At 35.2% G+C, this 14,032-nt stretch overlaps 1 protein-coding gene across 1 annotated transcript in view; it reads right to left on the minus strand.

Moving 5' to 3' along the window:
* LOC136850491 (uncharacterized) overlaps nt 1-5,550 on the minus strand; it is a 9,205-nt gene extending 3,655 nt beyond the window's left edge. The window contains exon 1 of the mRNA XM_067124062.1: nt 5,468-5,550. Within this exon, the coding sequence (XP_066980163.1) occupies nt 5,468-5,550 (83 nt within the window). The remainder of the gene's footprint in view (nt 1-5,467) is intronic.
* Nucleotides 5,551-14,032: the final 8,482 nt, after the last annotated feature.

The following is a 14,032-nucleotide window of genomic DNA, read 5'->3' on the forward strand; positions in this document are numbered from 1 at the left end:
ACTATACAGAAATGTGGGGTCAGTTCATTGTGATGCTAGACTAATTTTCTCGTTACCATTCCATTTTGTACTAGGAACATGGTTCTTTGTACCGTTACTCACAAAAGTACATGGTGCGTGTTAATAATTATCTTTTATTTAATCATCAACTGTAATTAAATGCAAACTTACCTCTAGATTAGCGTGGTTGACTACTCCGAGCAAATTTCCATCCAAAGAAGATTGCTCCCCTCCATGCCAGTGATTGTCTCCTATAAGGACGAATAGAGTATTGTTGTAAAACAGAATAAGACAGTGAATTACAATGACAAAATATGCAATATACACCAAACAGAATAAAAGACATCGTACAAATGCACATATGCAACGCTTAATATCCAAATTACAAAGAAGCTATTCCATAGTGAAATAACAAAAATCTTTTGATAGCAATAATGACTGTATGAAGATCATTGCTAGGAATTAAAGCAAAAAATAAAAAGGCTAACAATTGCTGACGGCAAGTTGCTTTATCACCCACATTAAGGAATGGGGACTGTCATCACGACAAAGACAGCACTACTAGGCCTAACTGCGGTTTAAAATACTGATTGATACAACTACTAGGCCTAACTGCGGTTTAAAATACTGATTGATACAATGTCAATTTACTTTTAGCAATCAAAACTCACTGCATACTCAATCTAGAAATTATTATAGGAGATAATACAAAAATTCTATAACTAAACAAAAGTCGAAATGAAACAAGAATAACAGAATTTACGAAAAAACAGAGTAGAATTAGAACTGGAACTGAATACTCCTCTGTCCTCCCTAAAATCTTTCGTTCATTGTAACGTATCTCATTTCTATTATTATGTCTTTTGTATGGATCCTATTATTATGTCTTTTGTATGGATTCGTGTCTATGATACAATTTTTTTACAAAATATCATTCATTCTCATTTCTATTAATGTCTTTTGTGTGGTTTCGTGTCTGTGATATAACTTTTACAATATAAATTTATTACGTCTGATATTTTTATCAAACCCGAGTTTGTTACACTTTGTAATCCTTGTTTATGAACGTATGAAAAGTTTCAAAAGTCATCAACACGAATAAAGACTTGTGGGTGGGTTGGGATTTCTATAATAAAACATGATTGAGTTCAATCCGATCTCTCTAATCAAAAACAATCGCTCTTATTGGAGTAATTGTTATTTGATCTGACGCCATCATTCGCAGGATCACTGTAATCGCCATTATTAATATTAGTGTAAATAATCTGTAGAAGTGACTGGTCGATAATCAGAATGATTACTTAGAGCTTTGGTAATTTTCCGTTTCAAAAATTGACTTTAGATAATGAGATTACCAGGTGATGTTATTATCATCAATTTTCAAAAACCTACTTCAGAATAATCTTGTAAACAAAATTATTCTCTCTCTCCTCTCTCTCTCTCTCTCTCTCTCTCTCTCTCTCTCTCTCTCTCTCTCTCTCTCTCTCTCTGAGATATTCTGTTGAAAAAAGACTTTAACAGAGGCTGCCAAGTTTATAAATTATGTATTTCCAAACTTCTTCTTCAAAAGAGCGTATATGGTGTTCTATCAGCATTCAGTTTTTGTGAAAAGCCTTTTCCTGGGATTTGATGAATTTGAAGCATCGTTATGAATATTTAATTTGAATATCTGAAGTAATGTAGTCTTTCCTCGTGAAATCAAGTTAACTCTATCTATATACCTATCTACCTATATATATATATATATATATATATATATATATATATATATATATATATATTTATTTATATATATATATATTATATATATTTCATATATATATATATATATATATATATATATATATATATATATATATAAGATAATACAGCACTTATACTGAAAAAAAATATTAATTCCACAACCAGCCATACTGAAAAAAGTTATTATATGAATTTCTATCAGCAAATGGAAACTTTGAAGACTTGGACGTAGTAAGAATGGAAGCGTATTAGTCCCTTATTCTCGACTATCCTTATTTTCCCTCTGGGAACTTGGGAATTCGCTTTTCTAAAATCCAGAAGTCCGCTGAAAGGAAGACATCATTATATTTTCCATAATTCTGTTACGGTACTTGCGCCTCGGGGCGAACGGGGATGGCTATCTTTCTCCCATCTCTCTCTCTCTCTCATTCTCCCATTTCTCTCTCTCTCTCTTTCTCCCATCTCTCTCTCTCTCTTTATCCCATTTCTCTCTCTCTTTCTCCCATCTCTATCTCTCTTTCTCTCTTCCCATCTCTCCTTTCTCCCATCTCTCTCTCTCTCTCCATCTCTCTCTCTCTCTCTCTCTCTCTCTCTCTCTCTCTCTCTCTCTTTCCCATCTCTCTCTCTCTCTCTCTCTCTCTCTCTCTCTCTCTCTCTCTCTCTCTCTCTCTCCATATACATTCTATTGCCTTACAGCCGTTGCTATCATCCTTACTGCTATCACATATCATTGCAGTTGTTGCTGATTGAACTCTTTCCTTAATTGTTCAATTATTATTAATGTGGAGGTAATTTTTGCTTATATATCTTTTCAAAATAATGTAGATATCAACAATTATATCTTAACAAAGCCGGAGAGGAGAAGTTAAAAAAAAAAAACACGAGAATTCATCCCCACTGTCACCTAGAACAAACTTCACATGAAAAATTATTTTTTAATAATTTTTCATATGTCTCTCATTCTGATGATGAGGACATGAAAAAAGTTTTTGTTCCTAAGAGATGGGGGGGGGTGGCCCTTGCATTTTATGCCTTTCTTTGTTCAACTTCATTTTCATAATCTCGGAACCTGACGCTTTTCTTCTTCCTTGAATGAATTCTATGGTTTTTGTTTTACTCAACGCGATTCTCTTCTCTTCAGGCCGAGGTGGGTGACCAGTTCCCCGTTAAAAAAATCATATCTTAGGCATAAGTTGCTTGTTCTGTGATCCTGGAAGGCGGTCAGATGGCCAGAATGATTTTCTGTAAGAAGGCACTAGCCTGGGACGCCCTTCAGTACTACTCTGTCAGACCAAGACACGTACAATACTTGTGCTTTAAAGAAGAAGAAGGGGAGAGAGAAAGAGAATTAATCTACAATTCAGTTGGGTATAGCTTTTACTGTAAACAGAACAACGGCCTTTGGTACTAGTCTGTCGGACCAAGACACGTACAATACTTACACTTAGAAGAAGAAGAAGAAGAAGAAGAAGAAGAAGAAGAAGAAGAAGAAGAAGAAGAAGAAGAAGAAGAAAAAGGGGAGAGAGAGAGAGAAATAATCTACAATTCAGTTGGGTATCAGCTTTTACTATAAACAGAACATACAAAATATTTTTTTTATTAAAAACTAACAGCTTTTTTTTGAGTACCCATCTTAACCTTGGTTATTTGCGAAACGCTCGTTCTACCTAGTGTTTATAGCCCTCAAATTCGATTAAGACTATAAGGAATTCTAAGCTTTTCTCAATTAGGGGAGCAAGAAAGGATTAGATTCCCTTATACTAGAAAAAAGTGGTTTTTGTACTTTTTGTTTGCAAACACTCGGGTCTCTCGACTTCAGTATAAAGCTAGTGGGTTCCTTAATATAAAAAATTATAAAGCTAGTGGGTTCCTTAATATAAAAAATTATAAAGCTAGTGGGTTCATTAATTTAAAAAATTATAAAGCTAGTGGGTTCCCTAATATAAAAAATTATAATGCTAGTGGGTTCCTTAATATAAAAAATGATAAAGCTAGTGGGTTCCTTAATATAAAAAATTATAATGCTAGTGGGTTCCTTAATATAAAAAAATTATAAAGCTAGTGGGTTCCTTAATATAAAAAATTATAAAGCTAGTGGGTTCCTTAATTTAAAAAATTATAAAGCTAGAGGGTTCCTTAATTTAAAAAATTATAAAGCTAGTGGGTTCCTTAATACAAAAAAAAAAATTCACATCCACGAGAGTCCTAGTTTCATTTTATTCAAGACACTGGGACATTGTCATGATCTATAACTTTTGGAAATGTATTACTCTATTACAAAGGAAAATTAGCCAGATTTGTATTTTTCCTCTATTATAAAGGAGAATTAGCCAGAGTTCTAACCTTCCTCTATTACAAAGCTTGAATTTATATAAAAAAAAACAAGTAAAATATGCGCCGAAGTTTCTTTGGTGCAATCGAGTTTTCTGCATAGCGTTATAATGCTGTACGAAACTTTCAGCCACAGCCTCAAAACCCCTAGCCGCGGCCCATGAAACTCAGCCACGGTTCGGTGGTGGCCTGTGTTGTTGGTGCCTACAGCGTTGCCAGAAGTATTATTATGGATAACTTTAACCTTGAATAAATTTTTTAAAAAATTATTGAGGCTAGAGGGCTGCAATTTGGTATGTTTAATGATTGGAGGGTGGATGATCAAGATACCAATTTGCAGCCCTCTAGCCTCAGTAGTTTTTGAGATCTGATGGCGGACAGAAAAAGTGCGGACGGACGGACAAAGCCGTCACAAATGTTTTCTTTTACAGAAAACTAAAAACTGAAGGTAAACACGCTCGCCCTGAATAGTTTTCGAAAAGAAATCAAGAGGAATAACTAAAACAATAGAGATTTTCCACCCAGTTCTCTAACTATAACTGCGTGTATCCGCGTGAATATTTGATATATACCAACCCTTTCCAAATCGTCTTCCTGTTCGTTTCTAGTATGTTATTTTTGCATTTCCTTGTTATCTCAGGATCACTTTTATTTCGTTTAACTTTTATTTTTTTATTTCAGTTCCCCTTTCAGCTTTATCCTTCAACTCTATTATTTTTATTGATAGAGAGCTTCGCTTTCACCTCGGATTGCAAGATCAGTCTGGTATTTATCTTTCTCTACGAGATTTCAAAATATCTCTTCTCATCTCCTTCCTGTTATTCAGTCTAGTATTTTCTTTCATATTTCCTTCTACCTACCCCCCCAGACATTTCCTTCCACCTACGCCCCAGACATATCCTTCTACCTACGCCCCAGACATATCCTTCTACCTACGCCCCAGATATGCTGTCTATCAAAAGAATACGTTTGGTACAGCAGCTTCCGTGCACGTATTCTTGAAATATTTGAAACAGCTTCCTTTTTTATATTTATATTTTACTGAACTGTCCTTGAGCTATCCTTTTCCGTTACCTAATGTCCCAAAATGCTTTGAAAATGACGTTTCTTTGGTGTCCTTAACAAAGGAAAATTAAAGTCTTTTATAACAGTCAACCATCGAACAACAAAACCACGATACACATAATTTGAAAATATTAAGTTACACCTTTCTCTTCCTTGTTTGCTTAGCTCTGAAGAAAAATTACTCTTAATTAACTTCAGTTACAAAAGAAAGCCTTACTTGCAAAATAAAAAGGACTCTCAATTGGGAAGCTCAATTAACCCACAGTAAAAACAAAAGAGTAAGAAAGCGGGCGAAAAGAATTTTGCTCATTCTGGCTGGCTCTAATACCCCTCTAGACCCACACCAAGTGCTGCGAAAAGATCATTTATTCTGGGTGAGGGAATCTCTATAATAATCTGTTCAGGCACCATCCTCGCCAAAGACTAGGCTGAAACCTTAGGAAACTGGGTATGAAACCTTGACTCTTTTATTTCTTTAACCTTTGTTGGACGTTAGTTAATCTGAGCTATTACCTGGAGCAACGAAAAGCATATAAGGCAGCTCTTGATGCATTGAATATGAATTTTCTATCCCCTTTTTCCCAAACATAACCCCAACGGGTCCTCTCTCTCTTTTAGAAGACAGTTGAACAGAGCGTCATAGAAAACGTAACGGGAATACGCAATATGTGGAAGTTGTGGATATCAACATAAGTAAATGTGCAAAAAAAGGCTAATTACATTTCATGTACGTTAAAATTTCTCACGCTCAATTTTATACTTCCATTCGATACACTCCGCTCGTCTTCAATATAACCGAGTTATTTTACTCGGCTCTTCACTGCGCTCTCATATTATCTTATTGCAGCTAGTTTCAGCTCACTCCTCTAGGCTATACATGCATTTTTCTGAATGAAAGCAAGACACGGTATTTTTCCTTTCGTAAAACTGCTTGGGGCGTACAATCGATTTCTTTTAATGATGTGGCATTCGACGAAATAGCATTCATACTGAGAGAGAGAGAGAGAGAGAGAGAGAGAGAGAGAGAGAGAGAGAGAGAGAGAGAGAGAGAGAGAGATGCACAGCCAGTATTACCGTTTTGAAACAGTGATCGTAACCTTTGCAACCAAACAAAAAAGACTAAGCTACCAGATATCTAATTCATATTTTAGACACAGAAGCATATTACTGTATATTCTAACGAAATCTTCCAAATTCGTTCGACTTGTTTTTTTCAAAAATTATTAGGATTACACCAAACATGGATCTTATGCGTACTTTTATAAAAAAGAAATCGGAATATAATTTAGCCAAGATTTTGTGAATTTTTTAGCAGTTTTACATTGTTCTAGTTATGTGAAATTCACTGCCCCTTTCTTACGAAATTCAAGATGCCTCTAAATTAACTCTGGCGAAGGAGTTGCTTTCATAATTAACATGAAACATAACTAATATACAAGAACAATTCATACAGGACCAGTCAATCAACATTTTCCTTTAAATCTCCTAAACTTCCAGCAGCGTTGCTGAAACAGAAATTCAGACGGGAATAAAAACATTAACTTCGGTGAACAGACCTCGCTGCCGCTAAGCACTGACAGGTACACCAAAACCATTACGAGTGTATCTCATCGTGAATACATTACAGGACAAGGTTTACTAATGGATCCCTGAAAGGATCTCCAAAGCACCATTGTAAATGCAACCAAAATCTCCGATGGGAAAATGTAATTCCGAAATGATTCCCATTATAACGGTGTCCTAGACCGAGCGTATAAAAATGTCTGCTCTTTTTTTGTTAATGTGCCTACGACTAAGTGGATATACGTGTATGTACATTATATAAGTATGTATATGAATATATATATATAAAATATATATTAATACATATATGATACTCATGATATAAATGACGTTCTTTGAAGCGAAATAAAAAATTTGGTCTATGATTAGCTTTCTTGGGGATGGGCGGGGGAGATGTTATACGGGCTGGGGAAGGGTGATTAGACGGGCTAGGGACAGGAGGGTGGGGGGGAGAGGGAGTGAGTGTATAGGTTGGACCGTTGGATGAACAGTTCAGTCTACATTCCGATAGACAAAATTGAAAATCACTCGAGTATTTGCAGAATACATTTAGGCTTACCTAATGTGCAAATTTTTGCATCACTCCGTGATTTATAAATAAGATAAGAGTCAGGTCCTTTTTGAGGGTCCTGATCGTTTCAGCCGTAAGTCATTTAGGCCTTAACATCCAAACTGGCAAACGGGCCGAAATGGGTTTATAAAATAATTTGATCCCCGAGGGGCTAGTACTAAACACGGCATCCCGAGGAACTTCCGCCATGTCTTACGGCCTAAACTTCATATGACTTAAAGTTGTGACGCTAACAGGTTCACGGCCGAAAATAATACGGCCTAATCGTCCTTACTCCTTTTTGAGGCTTGATTGATGCTTAAACCGTACGCCATCATTTTCTACTACTTCTCTTTAAGCGTTCCACTAAAAATTGAATACCTCTTCGTGAAATCACTCGTCAATAACCAGTTTTTATTATTAATCGAATTTAAACGCAGCACTTCACACTTTTACCCTTTACATTTCGGAAACCAGGAAAAGACTGAACATTTGTCGGAACGTTTTTTTAGATAGCCTGGAGTGTCACTGAAACTGCTCTAACTAACCATGCCAACGGCTGTTACTAATATAAAAACAACCGTGAGCAGTTCACCCAGTCAACTTGCGCGATTCGTTCTTTGACTGCCTTTTGCCTTTCCTATTATGTATTGCATTATTATGAAGTTTCAGAATTCAGGAATAGAAGTGTTGATACTTTTCTAGAGCAGGCGCGTTATAAATTCCTAGAGAAACTATGTTTTTGATTGGAGAAAAGGTCACACTTTTTTTACCTGTCGTATGTGTACAGTATCCTATTTAATATTGATTCACAGGTATTATTTGAACCAGTGCGCCTAGAGATATTAACTAACACGCAAAAGTAACTGTGAGAATCTCGTCCTGGCCTTCAGTCTTCCCTGGTGGGTTAAATCAGTGTTAAACCCAAATATCATACTTATAATTACTTTCAATCAGACCTAAATTTACCCAATTCATGGAAACCAAAGCAACTTACATGAAACGGTACGCAACAATAAAAATTTGCTAAGACTAACCGAAACCCCAAGGACATTTCACTCCTGCTCTTGCAACAATACCGAGTCACAGATTAAGCGAAGTCCTTTAAGACTATATACTACTGAAGCATTCTCTGTAATGGCCTAGCAATTTATGAGCTAACAAGGCGGGGGAACTAAATCGCAACCAAATCCTCCTGGGATTACATCAAGCATATCCTTGCTTAGCCTAATTGACTATACCTCTTGAAGCAGTAACTGTGTCTGAAATGTATTTTGCCGTAAATACCAACAAAGAATACAAAAAAAAAAGTATGCAAAATACCTCCTATCTGGCTATCTGTCGGCTTGAGAGACAGCCTATCCCACTATCAGTTTACCCATCTAGAGGATATTGGGGGTGGGTGGTTGCTTCAGTGACCACTGGAAAGAAATTTACCTGATTAAGCCACTGTACTTGAGGATAATTTCGTCTTATACTCACCCAACAATATTTTCAGATATCAGGGCATAGCAAGGAACCGTTATTTTACATTTCGATCAAGAGATGCAGAGAGAGAGAGAGAGAGAGAGAGAGAGGTAACTTTTGATTACCTTGGCAAGCCTTATTAATACACCTGAACAAGAGTCAACCATTGTTAAAGGAGATGCTGACTGGATTAATAAGGTTCCTTGAGAACATTATTACACTGAAGGTCGTACTGATAAAGTTAACAATAAAATCAGGCTGGACGGTCAAGTACCAGATATTTTTTTGAAGTTATACTTCAATGCAGTAATCCAAAAATCATATAATAATCTGTGGTTTCAATACAGCAATGTATTTAAAGGAACTAAAAAAATATGTTGACATTTCACTTACAAACCATTAAACGATTCTTTCAAATTATCATATGCCACACCTTTTAAATGAGATCGTAATGCACATCGAGTTTAAAAAAAGCAAAATACAACAATATTCTAAAGTCGTGTCTTTTACTAAAGGCGCAACGGGTTCTGTTTGATATGCGTGGAGCACCTGGGGCATGAAGGTCCTCTGGCTTTGAGCGTTTCCAGGATCTGAAGAGACTGTAACTGTGCGTGTCATGCGCGCATTCACCCAGAGATACATTGCTCCCTTTGGCTAAGAAGGGCCGTTATACAAAACCCGATCTCATGGAAAGAACACACAGCCTTAGAAGATATGTATGTAACGTCATGGCAGAGAGCATTCGTGTAACATTTGTAAATCGATTTGTTTTAGGCATGTCAGCTGTAGGGTTTTCGTCTCGTTTTTGCAATATATATATAAAAAAAAGGTTACTGAAACTTTATCTTTAACTCTTCAAGTTATCCAGGAAGCTTCCATTGAGTATAATATGCATTCATACACACACACACATGCACACAGTATACATACACATATATATACATATATATATATATATATATATATATATATATATATAATATATATATATATATATATATATATATATATACACACATAATTTATATATATAGGCTATTATTTTAAACAAATGAAGAGCTACTAATCTGTTTAAAATAGTATACAATATATATATATATATATATATATATATATATATATATATATATATATTATTTTATACAAATGAAAAGCTACTTTAATCCGTTTTAAATAGTGCCCAGTTAGATGTTGAATTAGTTTTATTCTGTGAATTTCATAGTGAAGATTCTCGTGATATATAAATGCTTTTCACGTTCACCGGGGAAATAATTCTAAATCATATGCATTTCCTTCAGAGTTAATGGAAATGTCAAAGCCTTGGGAAATGTTTTAAATGTTGTATTTGAGTCGCTGGCCTTCTAATCTTATCGGTGGCCTCGGCTTCACCTTCACTTTACCAATCCCACGTAAATTTTTTTTAATATTATACCATTTTTGCGAGGCTAATCTGTTAAATGAAATACTAAAATATTCCTTTAATAATTTTAGGGTAATATATTCCCTAATAATATTATATCCCTAGTAATATATATCGTGGCAGTCTTAGTCAACCGAATGCGGTGCTATTACGTTGGACGTTCCTCCTCGAATATTCTACCGTACACTATTCTTTTGGACAAGTAAATTTTAAGAAATTTTCTCGTTTTTGTGTGGTTATATGAGTGAGCATTCGCGACAAAAGCAACAAGGACAATGTACAAGGTCTTGGTTTTGTTAAATAACCGTTCCCAAATAGGCCTATGAAAGCGTGGTCAGTTGGCCTATCAGCAGATACTTCCATAGCTGGGGTGATTATGAACTTTATTTGGCTTTGTTTGTTTATACGTGAATCTATTTTTATAAAGGTAAAAAAAAATATGCCATTTATTGTCTTCGCAGTTAAAACAGACCTTACCTTGCCTGTTGGCAGCCTAACCTAACCCAGTGGCACAGTAAATTCCTAAAATTAAAGGTGGTTAAATTATATGTAAAAAATCATTAAATTTACAACTTAACACACCAACTTAACAACTTTTGAAGAATTTTTCCACATAAGTAGGCTAAGCTTTTTCCATTCTATTTATCAATTAGCCACAAATGTCAGTGGAATGTGTTCTAAATAGTTATTCAACCCGTGATGTTTTGTCAAAACGCCAATGCTATGAGGGAGTGTGATTGCAGGAAACTTGTTAATTCAAAGAAATTAATTGCATTGTACTTGAAAGGTCTTTTTCTTGTGATTATCCCAGATGCTCTATGTCTGAGGTCCCATAAGCTTAAAGTGTACAGTACAGTTGAAAATCTCAGTTGACTAAGAGTGTAAGTGGCCATACTGCATCTCTGAACATAAAAACATAGCTTGGACTGACTATAATGGCAGTCTGCTACAGTACACATTTGCAATGTATAATGTACAGGAATCTTTATTAAACTTTACTGTTTACCTGCCTTTGTGTCCTGTACTTTACTTTTTATAATCAAATGATAATCTACCTGTAATTCCATGTACTGCATATTTAATGTATTAGTGATCAGAAAACTTGTACAATAATAGTACTTTTAATACACTATAAAATGGTCCCATTTTCACCAAACTGAATATTATACTTTGTAGTCCACAATTATTTTCATTTTGATTTATCCTCAAGAAAAAAGTAGTTAATGTAATTTTGTCGTTTCCAAAACATTACCATGTTTTTAAGAAAATCTAAACTAGAAAATAAGTTGCTTGTTTTTATTAATACAGAAATTTATAAAAAAAAAATTTTATATGTTTTATATCAAAATTGAAATTAATTTTAAAAACATTTTACCACGCTGAAGTTGATACACAAGAAGCCTAGGTTAGGCAAAAAGGCCATGTAACTCCAGTCCTGATGCACAATATGCATTTTATATTAGGCTACCTTGCATTACAAAAGGTCATATTATGGTAAGTTATACAAAATACAGTAAAGCAGCTTGGCTATTTAGTCATTACAAATTATGTACAGTGAGTGTGATGGTATGGTATTATATTTGATGTTCACTTTCATATTATACTCAGTGTCATACTGGAGTGTATCAAATGAATCCCCTAATGATGACTGAATGAAGGATTTATGCTATTAGGAAACAAATAAAACCGTGACACGGACTGAACAAGTATGGTATACTTAGGGAGAGTCTGCCAAATGCCTTACCTTCCTGAATGAGAAGTGGGAACATTTTCCTGTGAGGCTGATATGTTATTCCAATAAGAAGACATTAGTTGAATACAGATGGTGTGACACTTAGATTCAGAGTCTTCATGGAGCTGTGCGGGCAATTCTTTCTTCAGCTGGAAATGAAGGAACACTTTAGAGAGTTGAGGTTAAATGCCCTTAACATAACTGGGGTGAACATCACAAGAATGAGATTCCTGACACCAGAAGATGGACAGGTGTTCCTATTATATTACAAAAAATGAATGTGGATTTGGTAATGTCATATTTGGCATTTCCCTTTGTAAATAGTGTGTGTGAGTGAGTTTGTTGATAGCTTCACATACTATACATGTTTATGCACTACTGAGCAACAATGCTACCTTGGTTTCAAATGCTCTTTGCTCTTTTGCAACAAAGTCTGAGTGTCCACAACTTAGGGTTGGTGACAACAGAAAAAAACTTATACATTCTGTTAAGGAGACTGTTGCCAAGATGTTTTAAGTCTGTTATCATCTTGTCAGAATAAATTGAATGACCAGTAGTCTGGAATTATATAGGCTTCAGTAAAGATGATTCCCACCATAAGTACTCAAAGCAGTGTAGTAAAGTATTAGACTTATGGACTCTGTAGTGAACTAAAGTACTGTACTAACAATTATTAAGTTGGCAAGGAAGGTCTTCAACCTTTTCTCAGCTTACCTCCATTGTCTTTGATGGGATTGTAACTTGTCTGATTCACTACAATCAGATCATGATGATATCCACAAAAGTTACTTTAATGCTCGTAGCCCCTTTCGTTCCTTTTACTGTACCTCCTTCCATACTGTCTTTCTTCCATCTTACTTTCCACCCTCCCCGAACAACTGATTCATTGTGCAACTGTGAGGTTTTCCTCCTGTTACACCTTTCAAACCTTTTATTGTCAATTTCCGTTTCATCGCTGAATGACCTCATAGGTCCCAGTGCTTGGCATTTGGCCTAAATTCTATGTTCAATTCAATTCAATTCTAATGCTCTTGGTTCTGAATGCCTTTATTAGTAATTCTATTCTCCAGTATTTCAAAGTTCACAAAAATGTCAAGATTCAATGCCATAAAACTTTTACCATAAACTCATACCATTGTATACTGTAGACTTATACCACATTGTGATTCTGAGGTTTCTGGATGATGATAAAGATGATTCAGCACAACAGAAGAATACAGTAATGCGGAGAGTGACATAAATGCACATTATGACTGGGGACAAAGCAGAGACGCGTTTGATGAATGTCATTCACCAAAGTGATATTTTTTAAATGTATTTCAGATAAGAGGCTGGATCCCAGACCAAAACTTCCAACCCGGCCAGCTACTCAACCAGTCACCAGTAGCAGGATGCTTCATGCAGGTTGCTGTGGTAGGTGATCAAAAAAGTGTTTTACTTTTTTTACTTTCTTTATCATTGGTATGTGCATGTCATCCTCTTAACATTGGTGTGTATTTTTTATTTCTGATGACCATCCTTAGGGTAGTTAGGTCTTCAAAGCAGTGGCGGCCCACCTTGAAGCTTCAGTGGGTCCCATACAAACCTTTTGTCACAGGCCTGCAAAGGCATCCTGAATAATGCATAGGAACAAAAACTGAGTAAACACATAGAAATGGGAAGGGGTCACTAATGCATGAATGAAGTGCGTAAAGAAGTGCACAGAATGTGTGTTATATATGATTTTGAAATTGAAGGGTTAGGGAACCACCACAGGGAAAGTCCCATTGACTGATTGTTGTAAGTTGTTTTGTGGGTACACAAGAAGAGGGTTCAAAACTTGGAATATACTGCATATTGTACCTACATCAATATTAGTGTTATACTAGTGATAGGTTTAAAGTAAGCTATCTTATTTTTATTACTTTTATATTGGCTGGAATATCCATTGTTATACTTGTATATGCTTATTGAAGTTCTATAGCCTTCATTTTATAAATATCTAGACTAATTAGTATTATGGCTATAGGTATTATAAACTAAAACCTACCATTTATGAAAAACCTGGTCATGGCTGGCTCAAAAATGTATGGCTGTTGTAATTTTTCCAAAGAACATTTACTATAACATGTATAACATGTATTTATGTGTTAGATTATCAAATGCTTTGTGATGTGTCAGT

The sequence above is a fragment of the Macrobrachium rosenbergii genome, chromosome 22, assembly GCF_040412425.1.
Source record: "Macrobrachium rosenbergii isolate ZJJX-2024 chromosome 22, ASM4041242v1, whole genome shotgun sequence".
NCBI classification, from domain to species: domain Eukaryota; kingdom Metazoa; phylum Arthropoda; class Malacostraca; order Decapoda; family Palaemonidae; genus Macrobrachium; species Macrobrachium rosenbergii.